This window comes from Hyaena hyaena, unplaced genomic scaffold (genome assembly GCF_003009895.1).
Source record: "Hyaena hyaena isolate Hyena2069 unplaced genomic scaffold, ASM300989v1 scaffold_28, whole genome shotgun sequence".
In the NCBI taxonomy this organism is placed as follows: Eukaryota; Metazoa; Chordata; class Mammalia; order Carnivora; family Hyaenidae; genus Hyaena; species Hyaena hyaena.
The window spans coordinates 3,005,532-3,025,914 of record NW_024080660.1 but is presented as its reverse complement, the minus strand read 5'-3'; the positions used below and the strand labels follow the sequence as shown (position 1 = coordinate 3,025,914).

Genomic DNA, 20,383 nt, shown 5'->3' with positions numbered 1-20,383 from the left:
AAGTTCACAGTCTACTTGAGAGAACACAGATAGAGTGGTCCCCTATCCCCTCGTCAATCCACAGGCTCATTTTCTGGGATCTCAGTTACCTGTGGTCAACCACAAATAGAAGCAGATGATACATCAGAAGGTCAAGAGTAGCCTCATGCTACGTCACAGAGCCTAAGTCATTCATCTCACAGCATCACAGGAGCAAAGGGACTACAGCAAGATATTTAGGGAGAGAGACCACATTCATATAACTTTTATTATATCGTTCTATTTTATTATCATTTATTGTTGCTGATCTCTTACTGTGCCTAACTTAAAGATTAAACTATCACAGGTGTGTAACGCAAGAAAAAAACACACTATATGTAGGGTTCGGTACTATCCATGATTTCAGGCATCCACCGAGGGTCCTGGAATGTCGCGGGTCCCCCCCGCATCAAGGGGGACTACTGTATACAAGTAATGGTTTGAAAGCAGCAGAGAGTAGCACGTGACCAAACAGCCCATCTCTGACACAGCCTCGGGGTCAGCACCGAGCACCACTTGGAGCATGACCAATTGAATTAACAGTGGCAATTTCTCCTCCAGCTCTCAGAACGAAGCAGCCCCAGCCAAGGCCTGCTGTTCTGTTGGAGCTGGCTTCACCTGGTGGAACAGAAGACCCCTGAGGGGAGAGGGGTCTGTAGCACCCAAGGCTCTCTGAGACCAGAGCGATGCACTGGGCAGCAATGTTTCCTGTGTGACTGGAGAGCCATCGCCAAGGAGAAGTGGGCAGTCCTCAAGCCCCGCCCAGCTCTGGAGTTTCACACCATCCAAGCTCAGAGCTCCTCCTCCCACTGCTATGTCCCTCCACTGGCCCTACCCCCATGGCATTCTCAGTTCCCACAGGCCCCTCCCCACACAGCAAAGACTGAGGGTCCCCTAGAAGCTGCCTCTCTCAGATTTTGCCAAGCACCATGGCCCATCAGAGTACTTTTCATCCCACTAGCCATCCAAAGTGCCACACTCCTGTGAGCCAGCACCGTATGCCCTCCAGAGCTAATTATAGGTCAGTGAGCTAGCAGGCCAGAGGGGGGACAGATGGTGACTTCATGTGGCTGCAATACACACCACCCCTCCCTGTGACCTCCCCTCCATTTCTCCTGATTCCATACCTGGGACCTAGACTCTGAGGCAGCTTTCACTCGTGTGGTCCTCCCTGCTCCTTACCAGCCCCTTTCCAGGACACACATGCCACATGCAACCCTGTACCAGTTAGAAGCCACACCTTGCTCCTATAGCAACCCATCCGAGGGCCTAAAGCCCCAGGGGAGAGTTTTCCTGGCATAAAAAGGCCTCAGCTAGTGTCTCATCCTAAAGCCCCCCTTGGTCCCCAGCTCCCTGGCCCTACTGAGACTTCAAACTTGACTCCTCCTCCTCTCCCCAGCTGGCACCCTGCTATCCCCATAGGCTCTCAAAGACCCACTGAAATCCCTGAAAACTCTTAGATTCCAGCAATCAACTCAGAGAAGAGACCCAGGAGCCTGGTTGCCTGCTCTGCCCCCCCCCCCCCCGCCCCGCCCCATCACCCAACTGCCAGACCTCACATACTCCACAGTTCTGACATCACGACATGCTCATCAGCACATACCCAGATACCACTAAATGAGATTTCTCTTCACACCCCCTTCCCCCACACTCTTCTATCTTCCAGAGAGGGCATCTCCCACTGTGCCGGGTGTCTCGTGCATTCTTGGCCTCTAATAATCATTGTGCGATTCATCATCTCATTAGTCTGAGATGCTATTTATCTCAGGCAGCCTCCTCGGGCCTCAGGACAAAGTCCTAGAAAATAGCCAAGGGAAATCATTCAAACTGTTCCTTTTGCTAAGGCAGCTTCTCTTGGGACTACCTGTCCAGTTAATAGTGGTAGTGGGTGGATGGGTTGGAATCGAGTTCAGACAGCTGTTTCAAAGCATGTAGACAGGGCTCTGCTTTTTTTCTAATCCAATAGCAATGTAACAAAACGGGGGGGGGAGGGGGCTGTTAACAGAGTGCCTACTGTATGTACCTTTCAACTTCCCCATGGCCATAAGTTGCCTTTAAACGACCCAGCACATAGCATAGTGCTTGGCATACAGTAGGTACCAAATAAACGTTTGCTGGGTGTTAAACAAAAGTACTAGGTATCAGTTCCAGCACCTCTGGAAAGCCAGGGAAGTCCCCGAAACCGGCTACTGGAGGGGCCCCTTAAGCTCCCACCAGGAGGGGGTCTCCATGCTAAGCTAAGCCTCCTCCTTAACCACTCGCTCACCACACAGAACAGCAGAACAGCAGCCCCAACAACCATATCCCTCTAAATGGATACTACCAGCATACCTCTCCTCAAAGGTGACATCAGCTCCTAGTGGCACCTTGTCCTGGATCCTTCCTCCCTCTCAAAGAAAACCACCCACACCACATTTCCAAGTCCTCCAACCTGACCTCTCTCTTCTCACCCACCATCAAAACCTGCAGGATCTATACTGGAAAACACTCCTAGTGCGTGGTTCAAAGTCAACTCCCCACTCCCATCCTCCCAGTTCAGGAATCTATTCCAGCCCTCTTTTCCGGTTGCGCCCACTCTCACCCCCACCCCCACCAGACCTCGGGTTGGCCGCTCCTTCCATCCCAGCCCCGGCACTGCGGAGATGGGGGCATTTCTGGCACAGCCTGAGGCTGGCAGTTCAAGGAACGGAGAGCTAGCGATACTAAGAAGGGGTGTTAGTCGCAACGCGGGAAGGATTAAGACCCCTGGAAAGCTCGAAGACCTCCGTACCTCCTGTGCCCAAAGGAGCGGCTGGCCCAGGAGCTAAGAGGTGCTTTTTCTCCGACTCTCCTGGCTGGGAAATGGGGGCGCAGTCCATCCAGCTCCCGCCGGGAGACTTGCCAACTCAACCCCCCTCCGAGGCTGATGGAGCTGAGGGAGAACTCCATGCCCTCCCGCAAACCGGCCATCGCCCCCCATTCTCACCCCCAAGGGCACAGGGCACTGCAAAAGCCAGCGAGGGGCGGCAGAGAGAGCAATATCTGTGCCAGCCGGAGACGACACATCCGGAGTAAAACAGGGCTGTTTTCCAAGGCGCGCTAGACAGAGACCCCTCCCCAAACTGGAGGGGAGCTGGAGGTGCGAAGAAGAGGCACCCTTTTCCCAGCCCGGGTTCTGGGCGCTCACCTGCCTGCAGTCGTCGAAAGCCCGGCAGCTCAGCTCCGAGGCGGAAGGGAGCCGCCCCCGACTCGGGGAGCCAGACACGTCCTAGGGAGCGGAGCGAGCGCGGAGGTAGCTGCAGCCTCCGCCAGCGCCTAAGCGCCTCGCCTCTAGGCCCCGCCCCTCCCTCCCCTGAAGGCCCCTGGCCCCACCCCCAGGGCGGGGCCTAGCCGGCTCCCTCGAGGCCACGCCCCCGTCCCGGCACGTGACGAGAGCCGCTATGCTACTGCGCGCCATCTTGGCTTGGCCTGGAGAGCCCTTCTGAGGAGACGGAGAACCAGGGTTTTCCCCAGCACCACTAAAGTGGCAGGGTCCAGCGGTACTCTGCCTCCTTCCCAGTGAGGCGCAGGACGCATCCTGTCCCTCCATTTGGATTCCGCCCTTATTACTAATCTAACCACCTGCTCCCCAAATTGGCCAGTCCTGGCCTTGGAATCGTTTTCAGTGGTTTGCCACCTTTCACACCTGCTCTCTCGCACCACTTTATTACTTTTCTTTTGGTTGCATCAATTTCATAAGTGGAGAACCTTGAAATCCAAATACATTTCCGTAGCGTGCACTTCAATGAACTGTATTGCTAGCCCGAATTCGGGCACCCGGCCGTACTAACACTGTTACTAGAATATGAAATGTTTGTCACATATACGTAGTATGAAGACAGTCTCAATGCCAATTCCTGACTGACAAGTTTTACTTAAATCTCTCCATTTTCCTGAATCACTCCATACCCTGTCCCGTGTGGCTATTAATTGCATCTTTCCCATCTGGTTTGTGAAGTTTCATCACAGTGCCTACTCAATTCTTTACAATACCCAGTGCGCACTGCTACAAGTGTGAAGAATTTTTATATACATGCAACGTGTACATATTTATAGATTTACACACAACATGTTCTGAATCTTCTGCAACTAATGCTGTATGTAGTTGGAATCAGAACGGCACATAATACCGTTCATTTATTTTTTTTTTTCTCTCTCCCAGTATAGTCACCAATTGGCTTAGTTTCTTTAGATCTTCAGGGGAAGGCAGGAAAATCTGAGGAATTCTGATTTATTATGGGGGTGAGAAATGCAGCTAAATTTGTGTTATTTTGTCTGACCCTGAGAGCAAAATCAAGTGATATATGTTTAGAAGTGAAAATTACAAAGCAGTTTTTACAAAAGTAGTCCAGAAAGTTCCAACTCTTCTCCAGGTGGTTTGGGGTTCTTCAAAAGTAAATCCCTAAGACACTTAAAACATCCTTCCCTTAAACATGAATCATCCTATAAAAGGCAACTCGGGCCAATGCAGAGGGAAGGGTGAAGCCACAACATACGTTACCAAGTGTTTGTCAATATCATGCCAAGAAAACAGCTGAGGAGATATCTATTATTATATCTATCATCATCATAAAGTTTAATACCAAAACTTAGAAGTTGAGTCAGAACACAATTAAACCAAATTAATTTCACTCCCCTTTTAACAGTAACTCCTAAATGGGGTATACATCACCCACTAGAGTAATCCCCTGCTGCTTCGGGGCATCGTTAATTCAGGGAACCAGAGCTGTGCTTCTCCCCTTCTGCCTCAAAAAAGCAACTTTTGATTGTAGAGCTTTGCAAGGTGTTTATTGTCATGGGGGGGGGGGGGTATCATTTACACGCCCAAATTTTGATTTTGATTTTCACGGACCCAGGCTTACTTTCCGTGCAAACAGCTTTTAGTACCACCCTCAGTGTGGGGTAAGATTTAGCTATTAGCAGCTGTATTAAGCAGATGCTTCCTAAGAATATTCTTTAAATAGCAGGGGTGAGGGAGGATGGTTAAGGAAAAACACCACACACGAATTTACCAGTTTGGTTTGTGATAATAACTGCCCCCATAAGATTTTCATGTTTTAAGAATATTATCTGAATGCCCATCTCATGGCAACACCAGCTAATATCCAGCTCACCGGCTAATCTGGGGGTCTGGAGAGGGAGGACAAGTAGCAAGGTTACCTTGTTAGCAAAAACAAAATAAAACCAAATATCCCACCCATGAACCTCGTCTCAAAGTGCACCAGCTACAGCAAGTCCTCTAATGGGACATTAGCATTTCTGCAGGGATGAAAGGCCAGGCTCCCGTAGGCACAGGATGACAGGCAGCACAGGGCAGAGCAGAGGAAGATTACTAAGTGCTTAGAGTTCAGGAGGCTGGTTTCAACACAGAATACGGTTTTTTTAAATGACCTTCAGCATAATAAATGCCTTCCTAATAATTCAATAAAAATATCATTATTCTTCTGTTTTAGTTTTTTGTTTGTTTTGTTTTTACAATTTACTCAGAGACACATATTCCAAAGACTCATCAATCTTATATACCTTTTAGGCTGATTAGGGATAAGGTGTACCCCAATCAAATTTTTACTTACCCTTTTACTTTCTTATCTATGTACACCCTGCCTCCTCCCTTTTGCCACCATCTACCAGAGGGAATGAAACTGAACTTTTTAACTGCGGGATAGCAAAAAGACCCGGGTCAGAATCCTGCCTCTGCCATTTACTGGCTGTATGGCCTTGGATAAGTCACTGATTCAATTTTCTCAACCACAAATGGGAAGAGTATCACCTACCTTGCAGGATTACGAGAATCAGTGTTATTAAGCAAAGTTCCTAGTATAGTACCAACGGCACAAAGTCATCATCACCACCGCTATCAAGCCTCATGCAAAAATCCAAAATCGACAAAAGAATATTTATGCAAATATCCAAAAATTATTTTTAAAGAAAGATACACAAGTCAATCTTATAAGATTCTGAAAACCCTGTCACCTGCTTTATTTCTGGAGGAGGGTAAAGGGAGAAGAGAAAATATCCACTTGAATTTGATGGGGAGCTTAATGGGAAGCAATAGTAGCAACAATTTGAGGCCTCTAAGGCTCCTTTCTGATCACAAGGGAATGCTGAAACTTCCTTGTTTGGAGATTCAAGGGTTTAATTTTTCCCTAGAGCAAGAGCATCCATTTTTGCTGGGATAAAAGAATAAAGAACAAACTCAATAGCACCAAATGGAGCTTAACACAGAAAATAGGGCCAGGTTTCTCCTTTCAAATGCAAATTTTTTACATTAAAATATGTTTATAAATCATAGTTGTTTTTCCTCTTGATTTAATCCTTCTCCTTCCCCTACCAGGAGCCTCGGGAACTGGAATAGCATGTGCATTACTAACCAGATATACAATCCAGATGCCCCTTCCAAACTGGAATCTGATTACTAATGGGCTGGTCCAGCTCAGGGCTGCCCTCAGGGACAAGCAGCAGGAACTATGCCCTCAGGGAGAACGGATACTGAGGATGCCACCAGTCAAAGAGTCGAACGCTATGCACTGGGTCCAGGATGACTTGCACACCCTGTTCACTGCGCAGTTTCCGACCACCATGGACAGGAGAATCTTGGAACACCAGTCTCACGCGATGATGCCGCATGTCCGTGCTCACATTGATAGTAAACTAGGAGGGAAAAACAAATTCAGTACCCAAATTAAACAACCTTGTTTTCCTACGGCTCACTCTGAAATAAGACAGTCTAGACAAAATTTACACTGGCTCCGTCACATAATGAAATTTCTTCATATTTAAACTATGCTAAAGAAAGTCTCTCAAATGGCTGAATAAATTAGGATACATGCACACAGACTACCACTGAAGCCAATTTTTAAAAACTGGGTTAGAGCTATACAAAATGACTTAAAGGCATTTTCTGATGAGATATTGTTGAGCAAGTCAAACAAGATGCATGAAACATACATCTGATCACATTTTTGATAAAATAAACCACAAAATCTCTAAATGTTTATGTACATGTTGGTCTGTACAGAACTGCAGGAGTATGAAGTACATGGAATATGAATATATAACTAGGTCATTAATGTGACTTGACCTTGAGGGAGGGGACAGGTGCCTAACAACCAACACAGTATATATGATATAATCTCAATTATACAAAATTATTTAAGAGAGTGGGTATATGCATGTACATAATAACGGACACATTAAAGCACAACTCCTAAAAGGTTAATAGTTATAGGAGAGTCAACATCTAGGTCACTTTTACTTTCTCGATGTATTTATGTACTATTTGAATTCTTTACATCAAGTATGCATTATTTATTTTACCATTAAAAAAAGAATAAACCTATTTTCAGTGTGAAGGGGGGAACCCCATGTTATCTCTGAACATAAGCCTAAAGGACAGAGAAGACAAATTGCATGAACTCTCAAGTTCCCAATCCAGTTAAAAAAATTTTTAAACTTGGAAAATATGCCAGAGACATATTTGTTGTTTATCAGTCTATTCTTAGCTAACTCTTGAATAGTCACCATCACACAAGGGACATAGTGGTTTTAGTGTCACCCTACATTTTAGTGTTCCATTTATGACACCACAAGCATACCTCAGGTCTTGACACACAGTGCTCATATACGAGCCTCCATATTATCCCTGAAAGGATAATGTTTCTCAAATTTTGACGATGACCACACAAAAGATGCAAAACATTCCCTTCCCTTTGCTATAAGAAGGAAACAAAGATAAAATATTCTCAGATATAACTAACTCCTCCATAAATCTGTTCCTAATATATAAATCTGCTTTCAGACTTTTTAAAAAATTATTCTTTAACGATTTCTTCCTCAATGATTAAACTTACTAATTTCTTTCAAACCTTAGGTATAGTGAGAGTATATAAAAGAGCTAAGAATGACATCCTGTCTCCACTTACCAGGGTAAATATCATTCCCATGACAATTGGAATAAAGATGAAATTGAGGGTGGTGACCTGCAGTAGGCAGCAGTCCTGGTCTGGGTTGGTGTGAACATCTTCATACTGAATGGGAGGCTGCAACCCTCCCAGACACTTGCTCTTTAATCTAGGGGACTGAAGAGAACTGAAAATTACTCTAATAGCTTCGAGGAAATGCTGATGGCTCTAAGACTCCACCAGTGAAAGTCTTATGGCTCAACAAAAGGGTGAGAGCCCTTTTTTGTTATCTCCTCTCTTCATACACATATTGGTTTCCATACAGATCAAGGAAAACCTGCCTTTTGAAAGAAGAGGAAACACATTAGGATGAGCAATGTGGCAGTGGGTATATGCTTCTTTTAGATGGTATTTCCTGCCATCTGGCAAGAAATGGAAACTTCTAGCTCTATCAGAGGCTCTCCAATGTCTGAAAGACTGCAAATTCCCTGTGACTTCTTGGACTCCGAAGAACATCTGCTGCACAAATGGGATAGAAGCAGAAGTGGCCATCTACTTCCAGTCACCATAAATAAGAGTCATGAGTCTCAAACTAAAGGAAAGCTCAGCATACACCTTCCTGCAGTTAATTCCGGTATCAGCTGGAACACGGCTAAGACTGCCCTGCAACCCCTTCCCAGAAAGATCCTATGGTGGACCTTCTCTCAACGTCTAATGGGTATTACAGATCGAGGGCATCTTATTAACATCAAATGATTAGAGACAAAATTCTTCCCTCAAACCATGTTTTTGAAAAAATCAAATGGAAAAATGGATTTACTTTAATTATAAACTCATCTGTAACTCACCTATCATCAAGTACGGGATACCTAATTGCATTTGTAATGTGTCTCCTCATGAGATACTAAGTGGGGGAGCCAGAAAGGAGAAATGAGGCTGCTGAGGATAAGAAGTAAAGACAAGCAAAGCAGACTCTCACTGTGGCCAAGATCACAGGTACAGTCCAAGCAAAAGGCAGAGACAGAGTAGAAAACTATCTCCTCTTCTTATATATAGCCTCTTGGAGGCCCTTTTCCTCATGATGTCCCCAAACAGCTTCAGGTGTAAAACAATATAAATCATTGTTGTTTGCAAATACATTTCCTTTGAAAAACAAAAAGTGATAGGCCAATAACCCCAGTACATTGTTATAACAAGTTTTCCCCTTTTTCCCATGTTTAGAGAGTCTTCAACTATACAGAAAAGGTAATAAAATAGTGCAGTAAACTTCCGTATACCCTCTACCATTAGATATTCCACTTCCTCTCCTCCCACCTCTCTCTCATTTTACATATATACACATATAAAGATCATACACACATTGGGGGTGGAAGGGGCAAAGCCATCTGAAAGCAGCACGGATGCTCCACCCTTATTCAGCACGAATAAAGACACACCAGAGTGTCACCATCATACCTAAGAAATTAACAATTTCGTATCACCTAACATTCACAGCATCCTCAAATTTCTTGAATTGTCCCGAAGTGTCTTTTATAGCTCTTTGTTCCCCAATTCAGTACCCACTTTGCATTAAGCATTAAGCTATTGTACCGTGTGTCTCTTTTGCATAGGACAGTTCCTCCTTCCTTTTCTTTTCATGGCACTTCTGTAAGTTTTGATGTGTACTCTTTGATTTAAATAAGGCAATTTTATGCCTAGTGTAATTTATTAGAACAACATATTGCCTGAAAAATAAAGAGAAGATACGACTACATACCTGTTTTTTGAACTTAAAGTTGAATTCCCACATTGGTTCCTGTCTGTTCCCAACAATCTTTCTGCACCAGAAAAGTAAGCACTGTAAGAAAAAGAAAAAGAAAATAAACCAAAAATAAATACAGAAAAGACAGAAAAGGAAAAAAATCAAAATAAGGCAACAAAACATAACCAGCAAAAACCTGTTTGACAGCTCTAAAGCCAGCCACAGTCCCAATGCCGAGATTTTACTTTGGCACAGATCGCGACCCCTCCCCCCCAATTTGACACTGGTGCAACATGAGAAGACACAGTCCCAGGGCTGTTCAGTAAAGAGAAGAGGGACCAACATAAGTCAACCCCAGATGCTGCTGAGGCCAACCCCCACGATTCTCATCTTTAAAGACAGAAGCATGGTGTCTAGAGACTGGGACTCTTGGTTCAGCAAGCCACCCTCTATGTGAAAATACAAGGGCGGCCAACAGCCACCAGGCAAGATGGTAACAAAGCCATAAGGCAGGCAGAGACGGCCGGCCCCGTAACAGGAGCAAGCCACTCAGAACTTCTGGGAGCAGACAGCCGGTGTGAAAACCACAGAGCTGGGCTGAATTCAGTCTAGAGCAAGACCCTCGGTGAAAGTCAGGCTACAGCTAGGGTTAACACAAGAAGTTAAGTACCTCCCAGGGGATAAGGGGTGGGTCGTCCGCCGTGCCAGCTGTCCTGCCCTTCAGACATGCCCTGTACGTCCTGCTGTTCCATCAAAAATAATGGGCTTGGCTTTAAGGGGCAGATACTTCTGCTGCCATCACAACGGCTCCAGTGTCCCATACAAGCTATGCTATTGAAAAGAGAGAGAGGGAGAATCAAATACGAAAAGCTGGAGTCCAGAACGTGGGACAACTTCCTTTAGGCATGCTGCCAACTCCCTGAATGCCATGCGATTGTGGTTATACAAGTGGCAAGGCCATGCATGGGACACCTGCCACTACAGGTCCCACATCCTCTTAAGAGATGTCTGACAACAAGGCACAAAAGCAGCAGCCGGGTGGCCTGGGTTTACTAGCTGGAAGAAGACCTTATGTTTCACAACCTTGGCTTTTTATAATCTACTTTTTAAAAATTAATATACAGTGATAAGACTATGAAGCCACAGGCATTTTCGATTTAGGCAGTAGCACTTGCATTGTGCACTGGAGCCGCTAGGATGTGTCAGGCCTGAGGAGTTTGCCCAGTGCTGTTCTACTCCCAGCAACTGACTCACACCTGGCATGGTCAGCTTTGGGATGATCCCCACCTCATCATACTGGGTCTGATACTATCAAATGTTTCTGGGGGAGGGAAACTGCAAATGTGAGATAATACACTGTCCACTCATATTACTGGCAGAAGCAGCTGCTGGGTGAAATTCTACTCGCCCCACATTCTACTCTTGCCCTAAAGCCACCAGCAAGTGTGATATTAAGTTGAGCTCAGCCCATAGCCCTGATCATCTCAGTTTCCAATCCTGGAAGGAACCTTGATAATCGTGAAATTAATAGTACCCTTTCAACTAATATGCAGCAGGTAGAATATTATTATTACACTGGAGCTAAGCTAGGCGAAAAGAATCATTACAGAACATCCAAAGCACAGAAACAAAATAGAAGAGAAAAGAAAGTGCTATAGAACACTAGATTTGGGGTAGGAACGGAGTAATGAAAATTACCCACAACTCAAAAGAGACAGAATTTAAACAATGGTATTACTTGAAGGAGAAACAGGCCGAGACATCAACTTGCCTAAGTGATGATATACTGTGCTGGTCTAGCTTGGCAAAAGTGGGTTCGTAGGCTATTTAATTATGGAGAAAAGGAGAGAAAGGACCAAAGGCTAGCAGACCTATTTACAAATTAGAAGAATGCCAGATATTTGAATAAAATGTATGAATAAAAACTACTGGGGAAATCCCAAGATTTAAGAAATGGGCTAGGACACAGCAAGAATTTTAGAGAGTTAAAATCTATGAGCGGGAGTACCATTTAGTCTCTAAATGACCTAGCCCAGAGCTTGGCAATAGTGGGCACCTAGCATATGCTAAAGTCTATACCAAAATCTTTCAAGGAGGTCAACAAGAAAGAAGAATCCTAGGTATCAAGGTCACGTTCTGAAAAGAAAATTACTAAGGTGTTTGTGTTATATCTTCGCATCGTGTAAATCCCTTGTAAGAATTACAGTTTACATCTACCATTTGCGTTGTGCTCTTCCTAACCCAAATCATCAAAATCATCTAAAGCGATCCAATGTACAACGCATGAGAATAAAGTAAAGAGAATAAATAGGCTAGAAGCACAAGAAAGCTTTAAGGTAAAGAGAAGAAAAGCCAACCAAGCAGAGCAGGAATGTCTTAGAGAAATGAAACCCTTGAGTCCTGAAAGTTTACATTAGTCCCCTAGCAGCCTGGGACCTACAGCCCTAGCCGTCCCCATAAAGAAAGCTGGAGAGAAGCCATATTAATAGGCCCACCATACAAGAGTCCAGTCGGTAGGTGCCAACAAGGATTCTTACTTACTTTGGAATTCTTTAATGTGCTGGGAGTACTTTCTGGAATGGCTGGATTCTTGGAGATTCGAGCAGCAAATGGCTCATACATATGGTACAGAGATCGGATCACACATGCCCGGAGACAGCGCAGCTTCTCCATGGACTCTGGTCGCAGGCGCAAAGGCAGAGAGGCATCCAGCGTGTAGTGCCTGAAACATGACACATTACTCCTACCGATATGTGACCTATCTCTCCTGCTCTGGGTCCCCTAGGTCTCCTACTCTCTGTATGAACCTAACTGTACAATTCTACTGGCCAGTAGGTAGCTTGTCCCCAGTGTTCTCTCTCACTCTCTCTCACACACACACACCACCACCAGTGTTCTCTCTCTCTCTCTCTCTCTCTCACACACACCACCACCACCTCCACCACCACCACCTCCTCCTCCTCTCAGCTACTTTTGCTTTTTTTTACTTTTACTTCTTAGCTATGCACAAGCCAATTCACATATATCTTACAATCCTGTCCTCCAGCCATGTTAAAATTTTAAATCCTGTTTTACCCTAAAAAATGGCAAGTCTCTGACTTGACAGCACTACAATGTACTTCAGTTGCTCAGAAAGGTGTACTGGAGAAGAGCCACCAGGTTCTAGTGCCTCATGTCTCAGCAAGTTCTCTACACCCTTCCACCTCAACATCCCTCTCCACAACATCCTTACTGACAGTTTATAATTTTCGTTTCATTTCTGCATCTGGTATCAAAAGCTAGCTGTCTTAAGTAATCTCACTTTCTCCTCACTCTCACCTCTACAACTATACATAGGGCAGCATGAGTACAAAAACTCTACAATACTTCAAGACAACTAGCAAACTAAGAAATAACGAACCCAGTTAGAAAGATAGGCAGAGAGGCATCTGTAGCTTTTGAAAATTCTAGCTAAAATAAACTTCTGAAGAAAAGTCAAAGGCAGTTCTTTCTGAGACCTGAAGCAAGACTTTTTGTTCAAAGTGGATGCTGGATGGGGGAGGGGGCAACCACGGGGAAGACAATTACCTGGATGAATTAATAATACCAATTTTAAATTAAAGAGGGGCTTGAGGAGTCCAAAGCTAGGCTCACGCCCAGCATGGAGTAGAGAAAGTGAAAACAGGTCACCAGCCAGGGAGTAGCTCCAAATCACAACGAGCAATGAAATCAGCTACAAAGACAACAGAGTGAGCTCTCTGTGGTCGCACCTTCGGTACAACCTGGTCCAAAAGGCAGCAGTGCAAGTGACAGTCCAGGCATTCTTACAAATCAGGGAAAAATTCACAATGTCCTCAGGACGGATATAGGAGGCCAGCAATAGCCAAATATCCATGGGATACTCTTCTCCTCCAGCCCCGTCCAGGTCTTCTGAAACAGAAAAGAGAACTATAACCTTTGACCTTCTATTACACACATACCTAAAAATCCCCAATCATTTCAATTCTCCCAGGGCTTGCACAGTTAAAAACCCAGTTTTAAACAGGTCCAAGGAAGCCTCTCAGGCTCATCATTTCCTGCTTATTCTAGCTGCTAAAAACTTCTGCTTCCTGTTGCCCAAGTGACTAGGTCTTATCTTAAAAGGCTTTTATTCTCAAGTTTTCCAAAGTACCTTTGCATATATTATATCATTCCATTCTAATAATTCTTCAACCAAAATAAGGAAAATATTACTGTGCCCATCTTATTAGTAATAAGACATAACCTTGACACTAGGTTAAGGTAAACCAAGCCCAGTTTCTACTCCAAACTCTAGCTTTGCACTATAAACTCTGTCTCTGGGTAGCTCAGTCAGCTGAGCATCAGGTTCTTGATTTCAGGGGTGTCCTGAATGGCTCAGTCGGTTAAGCGTCCAACTTTGGCTCAGGTCATGATCTCACAGTTCCTGAGTTCAAGCCCCGTGTCAGGGTCTCTGCTGACAGCCTCGAGCCTATTTCAGATTCTATCTCCCTGTCTCTCTGCCCCTCCCCTGCTTGCGCTCTGTCTCTCTCCCTCAAAAATAAACTTAAAACGAAAATTTTAAAAAAAAGATTCTTGATCCCATCTCAGGTCTTGATCTCAGGGTAATGAATTCAGGCCTCATGCTGCACTCCACACTAGGCTCACAGTCCCCATCCACTAACATTTTCTTCAGTTCAGTCATTCAAAAAAAAAACCCAAAAATTGATTTTAAGATGGTCTGATGAAACCTCAAAGTACAAACTAAATAATAACAGCAGGTAAGTTACAGTATATTTTCATCACTCAATAAATGGTCATGATCAGACACTTAACCGACAGCCACCTAGGTGCCCCATCGTTTGCCCATTTTTGAGTTGGGTTATCTTTTTATTACTGAGCTATGAGAATTCTTTGTATGTTCAGGATACTGACCACTTATTAGATACATAATTTGTGGCTTACAGGCTTAACTATAATTCATCTTTTAGTTCTTTGCTCTGCTTTACTTTCATTAGGTCCCTTTATTCTAGTCAGACTGTTTTTTTTTTATTCTTTAACTTCTTTTTAATGAAATAAATACAGAAGAGAAAATAGTATAAGGAGTCCCATATAGGTGTTACCCAGCATTAACACTTATCAACTCATGGCCATTTTTGTTTCAACCACTACTCCCCTACCACAACACACACACTGTGGATTATTCTGAAACAATTTCCAGGTATCCTATTATTCTCTCTTAAATATTTTGGTAGTTCCCTCCAAAAGACAAATACTCTAACAACAACAAAAAATTAGTCATGTCTAAAAAGGTTAACAGTAGGGGCGCCTGGGTGGCTTAGTCGGTTAAGCGTCCGACTTTCGCTTAGGTCATGATCTCACGGTTCATAGGTTCGAGCCCCGCGTTGGGCTCTGCGCTGACTGTCAGCTCAGAGCCTGGAGCCTATTTCAGAGTCTGTGTCTCCCTCTCTCTCTCTGACCCTCCCCTGCTCACTCTCTCTCTCTCTCCCAGAAATAAATAAAAAATATTTAAAAAAAAAAAAAAAAGGTTAACAGTAATTTTTTAATATTATCAGAATCCTGTTAGACTTGTCTCTTTACTGCTGCCACATGTGTTTTGTTTTTCTAGGTCTCTGGACTTCATGTTAGCTGTTTGGAATTTCATTTGGAATACTCTTCTCTTAACCTGTAACTATCAAAGTTCTTTATGTCCTTCATAGCTTATCTCCATGAAGTTTATTTTTACTGATTCCATTTCCTGCATCTTGAAATTTCTTAATAATGGTGTTTAAAACAGTGACAGTTCTTCAGTAGTTACTGAGTTTTGTTCCTAAAGATGCAACATTTTTAAATAGCACTCTGCTTTGTAAAGGTCCTTATGGGACTCAGTGGGAAAAATTCTGATAGTCATTTACGTTCTTCTTCAGGGAGAGATATAATGTGGGAGAAGGTGGGGCCTAAACACGGTACCAGAATGGATACCAGAAATTATAAGAATTGGGACCAGAAAAGAGGATGTTGTTTGGAGGCATTGATATCTGTTATGAAGAAGCTAATGCAATAACCTGATTGAGTCACAGAGCTGCAGGAAGTAATTAGCTAAAAAAGTAGAGGCAGCTTTGGGGAGGTAGCATAGGGTCTTTTTGCCTAGGAAAGAGAAAAAGAAAGCTGGTTTTCGGATAGTTCTGTGACTAGGTCTGAATTACAGGTTAGGGTTTGTCCAGATGCAGATATCTTTATAGAGTGTGAGTTTTTATTTGAACTTGAGACATCTGGTGGACTTCAGCGTTAAGAGAATGAACCCTGATGAAGTCTGAAGGAGGAGGAGGTGAGGATACATTGTCACAGGGCAACTTTGAGTACTGAATGCCCATGATCATAGGTCAAACTGGCAACGAAATGAGGAACTAGAAGGAAAGAACCATATCTACAGGCCTTTCCAGAAGGCCAAAATTAATACTGACATTCCTCACATTTTTTTGTTCCTTAACTTCTCCTTGAAATCCCAAGCATCACCATGCTATTAGAGATTTATCTTCCTTTGTTTTGTTTTCCAACACACTCCACAGAACAACTTACAGACTTTTAAAATATCTTTACTGACATAAAATTCACTCTTTTAACATGTAAAATTCAATGGTTTTAATATGTTCACTCATTTTGGCTTTCTGAAAAAGAGTAGTATCATTGACAATAAGTGGCATAATTGCAAAGCCATGTCAGTTCGCTAATTATTGATTATGTCAACATATTTTAAGAAATACAAATATCTGTTATCTAACTCTCAAGTAGAGGTCAAAGTTCAGATAGATCTGACACCAAAAATACACATAATCATTTATACACTGGCTTCCCCTAACTCTAGCTGATCACTGGAACCACTTTAGCTTTAAGAGCAGCTATTCTGGGTGCTACCCCAGGAGAGTCTGATTCATTAAGTCTAGAGCAAACCACTCAATAATGTGCATGACAGCTGGGCACATTATTTACTGTTAGTTTGTTTTTCTTTGTTTCATTTGTGTGAGTTTTATTGGCACTAAAGTATAAAATCACATACTTTTCTATTTCCCACCAGTATCTATATTAGGCATAAAGCAGACTTTAACAACTGCAGAGCACATAAAGCCCACAGTAATATATCTAACTTCAGCTGAAATGAAACCGGTTATATACAATCCACAAGTTTAGGAAAACATTTTTGGTTGCATCTTTGCTTCCTTACCTGCTCAGAAATCCAGAAATGAAAAGGCTTTTTGTTTTCCTGTTACCATGTGGGTTTTGACCTAACAATGACACGTTCTCACTGGATGGCTACTACAGTCGAATTTACAGCTCCAGAAATCTACTGATTCTTCCCAATCTCCTTTCCTCTCAAATTTAGACAAGAGTAGAAAGCGCTAGGATATTAAACCTGTCCCCCAACTAAGCTCCAAACCCTGGTTCTCCACTGGCTTCACCTCTTGTGCTGAGAGAGTGAACACCTTCAAGGTACCACGACAGACAGGATTACACCAGAAGCAAGCAAGCCCTATACCTTTATGCCTCTTGCTCTTTTTTTTTCTGGAGACGGTTCTCTCATGGATGCTCTCCTCGTGGGCATCCAGCTCATCACTGCTGTCAATGACATCACAGGGCTCGCCAACCCCAGAAAGAGCTTCCACTGCAGGAACCTGGGAGGCTTCCAAGCCACAAAGAGATTTTACTAGAAGAAAATAAGGAGAGAATGAGATGGCAGAGTCCCATCCAGAAATACAAATGATATGACTTAGGGCAGGATATCAGCAACCGTGAGGAAGAAGGAAAGGGGGGGAGGGGGAGCAACAGTGTGAAAGAGTCCACTGAAGAAGGCTGAGAACCAAAAAGGAAGAAAGTTTGGCATTTAAATACAAAAAAACAAAACAAAACAGGAAAGCAAATGGGCAAACTGACTCCAAAGGTGCAGAGATTCAGAGACTGACTCCTTAAAAGTGTCAACTTCAGACCTGAAGGAAAAGGGAGTGCATTATTCTTCTGCTGCTATAAACCCTGCAGGATAAACACAAAAGGTGAATGCTATTCTCATTTGCATAAATTCTAAGGAGCAATGTTTGAGAGAAAAGGAGTCCAATTTAACCCTGTTTCTAAGCCAGAGTCAGTAGTGCCATAAAAGCACAAGTCTCAGGGACCTGTGAGCAAAAGGCCTGAAAGTAAGAGAAACATGAGAAAAGGAAAGGCATGCTTCAAGGTTATCACACAAAGAAGCAAACTGCAGAATAATTGACAGTACATGTGAACCACAGGGGAAAGAAAAGACAAACACCCAAAAAGAAGGCAGTGAAAATTACAAAAAAGTACACAAAGATGGGGGGGGGGCGGGGGAAGAATGCAAAAACAGAAATAAAATATTTCTGCTACAGAAACTGCTCCTGCTCTCAGCTAATCCTCCCTTGTCCCTCCTCCGAATACATGAGTGGCTACTAGGGACAGCAAACATGTTTATGGGGAGATGCCCAAAGGATTGCAAGAAAACCACTGAGGCAGGATCCCAGGAGAATGAAACACCTAGTTCTGTCTTCGAAGACGTGTGGGCAGCCTACCTTCCTGCTGAACAGCATTGGCGACGGCTTTCTTGACCCGTCCAGACCTCACGACCGCCGGATCCGAGTTGGCATAATCCGCCACGGTCACTGAAATACAGCATCAACCCTCAAACGTGGAGGCCTTCTCCCGTCCGCGTCCTCCGCCCCAAGACCTCCTGCTCGCTGCAGGCCCCCGGCCCCAGCCGCTCTTCCATTACTGGCAAGCGAGCGCTCGCCTCGCCGCTGTCCAGCCCCCCTCCCGGCCGCCAGCAATCAGCCCTTCAACGCCCCCGCCCCCTCGCCCACCTCGTCCCGAGCAGGCGTCGTGGGCCCGGAACTTGAGGCGCTTCCCTCTCTTGGGCATGGCGACCGTATCGGGGCGAGGCCGACCTAGCGGGCCGGGACCCCGGGCCATGTCTCGGGCCGGAGAGCCGGCTCCGGGAGCCGCGAGCCAGCTCCGCCCGGCTCTGCGGCCATCCCGCACCGAAGTCCGCCGCTCTCGCGAGGACTTAGGCCAGGGCTTCGCGTCGCGTTGGCGGTCGACGCCGCATGCGGGAACCAATTACCGCCTGCTCTGCGGAGGACGTCATCATCCAGCGCCCACGGATTACCTGCGTCTGGTTTCTGTACGGAATCGACCTGAGTCTCCGTGGCTGTTCTTTGGGGCATTGTGGGATTTCGCTGCACCTCTTGAGAGGTGATTGGTGTCCCAAACTCGGAACCCACGTCCGCGTCGACTGGAACTGAGTTTACGCCCTGGTACCCACGATCTTTCTGCACCGCCTCCGTCCGTGTTCCAGGTTCATCGAAGGATCGATGAGAAAAGAAAATTGTCTTTGTATTGATAGAGAAGAAAGTCACTGAGTGAAGGTTACAGCAGGACCCTGGACTAAGTGCTAGTACGAATAAGTTAGTGTTCTGAGTTATGTTCTTGTCCTCCTTTCTTGCAGCTCCCAAAAGATGCTAATACTGGTCTTGACATCCAAACTGCTGGGCCCACTAGAGAATGCCACCCTAAGATATTTAGGAGACTCCGGTTTTTAATGTGATTATCTAGTACATAACAGTTCATTAGGAGCAAACCACTGGCCCTTTATTAACATTGTGCTAATAGGCTTGACTCCATTACGAATTAATAATTGAAGCTGAATATAAGTGATTATGATTGAACTATTCAAATTTAATTTATCCAAAGTATAACATAAAACAAGGGCCTATTAGACTGTTAACTAAAAGAAAGTAGTTCCAAATTTTTCCATGTGTGCATAATTCATGTTTGTTATCAAGTTAAAAATGCAGCCGGCACAATAAAAAAGTTAATAAGACCAACGGTTCATGTTGCTTTCTGCTGATGTGTCACTTTGCTGAAAACACTCAGGCATTGGGATTCTGGAGGAAACCAAAGGTGCAAAAAAATAATAAAGTTTTAGCTGAAATGTTCTCCTCTAATTTCTCCTCTAATGCATTGGAATGAAAGAAGTCTAATCCCAAAACTCTTTATTCCATCTTCCAGAATTTCAGGAATAGAAGTAAGGCCACTCAGATTGTTAAGTCCTTTGACCACTTTAGTGGAACAAAACACCTAGAGATCTTTTATTCCATTTTTATTAAAAAGCAACAACTTTTAATTAATGGCGCTCTTGGCTTCCAGGTTCAAAGACACAGGTTCTTTCTGGAAAGATAAGTTGTAAAAGTTACTAAAAGAGCTACTTGTTAAATGCAAGTAGCATGTAGCTATTAACCTGGTATTAAGAAGGAAGGAGAATATTGTTCTAAAATCTTTGTCCTCACCAAAGTGGAAGTTCTAGGTTATATCTCTCTAACTTTTTTGGTATTAAATCATCCTTTATTTTAGGCTGATAGTAAATGATAGTGGTGGTAGTGGTGGTGGTTTGTTTTGTTTTGTTTTGAGGTCCTTTCCTGTGAAAACTTAAAGGTGGCAAATCTATGCTGTTTATCAGAATCTTTTAAATTTTAATAGCATGTGAAGTGCTAAAGCCTAGTAACCATTGCTTTGGAGACATTGGAAAGTGATTCCTTCTAATTTGAAGAAATACATAACAGTAGAATTTCCTACTGGAGACAGTGTAAAGCAATAGAGAAAAATAATAAAGAGTATGTATTCTGAAGCTAGATTTACCTGAGTTCAAAAAATATCTCTGCCACTTGTT

General features: G+C 44.0%; 1 protein-coding gene across 3 annotated transcripts; it reads right to left on the bottom strand.

The window, feature by feature from the left end:
• Positions 1-5,986: 5,986 nt before the first annotated feature.
• On the bottom strand, positions 5,987-18,724 carry TMEM183A (transmembrane protein 183A). 3 transcript variants are annotated; one of them, XM_039227577.1, is made up of 8 exons: positions 18,519-18,724; positions 18,231-18,320; positions 17,189-17,356; positions 13,428-13,587; positions 12,220-12,400; positions 9,694-9,774; positions 7,959-8,114; positions 5,987-6,687 (listed from the first exon to the last, which is right to left on the bottom strand). In XM_039227577.1, exons 1-8 carry the CDS (start codon positions 18,625-18,627, stop codon positions 6,502-6,504), a joined length of 1,131 nt encoding a protein of 376 aa, XP_039083508.1. In that variant the 5' UTR covers positions 18,628-18,724; the 3' UTR covers positions 5,987-6,501. The 3 variants fall into 3 exon arrangements, with proteins under 3 accessions (XP_039083508.1, XP_039083509.1, XP_039083510.1); XM_039227578.1 differs by having other exon boundaries at positions 13,428-13,584; XM_039227579.1 differs by lacking the exon at positions 17,189-17,356.
• Between the last annotated feature and the right edge of the window lie 1,659 nt (positions 18,725-20,383).

What these genes read in the sequence shown, in the direction of transcription:
- TMEM183A (XM_039227577.1), bottom strand. Translation starts at nt 18,627, where the DNA reads ATGGCCCGGGGTCCCGGCCCGCTAGGTCGGCCTCGCCCCGATACGGTC. An exon ending in AAAGAGCAAGAGGCATAAAG is followed by an intron (nt 13,588 to 17,188) that starts GTATAGGGCTTG and finishes TTTCTGTTTCAG; the next exon opens with AAGACCTGGACGGGGCTGGA. An exon ending in TGGGAATGATATTTACCCTG is followed by an intron (nt 6,688 to 7,958) that starts GTAAGTGGAGAC and finishes TTTCCCTCCTAG; the next exon opens with TTTACTATCAATGTGAGCAC.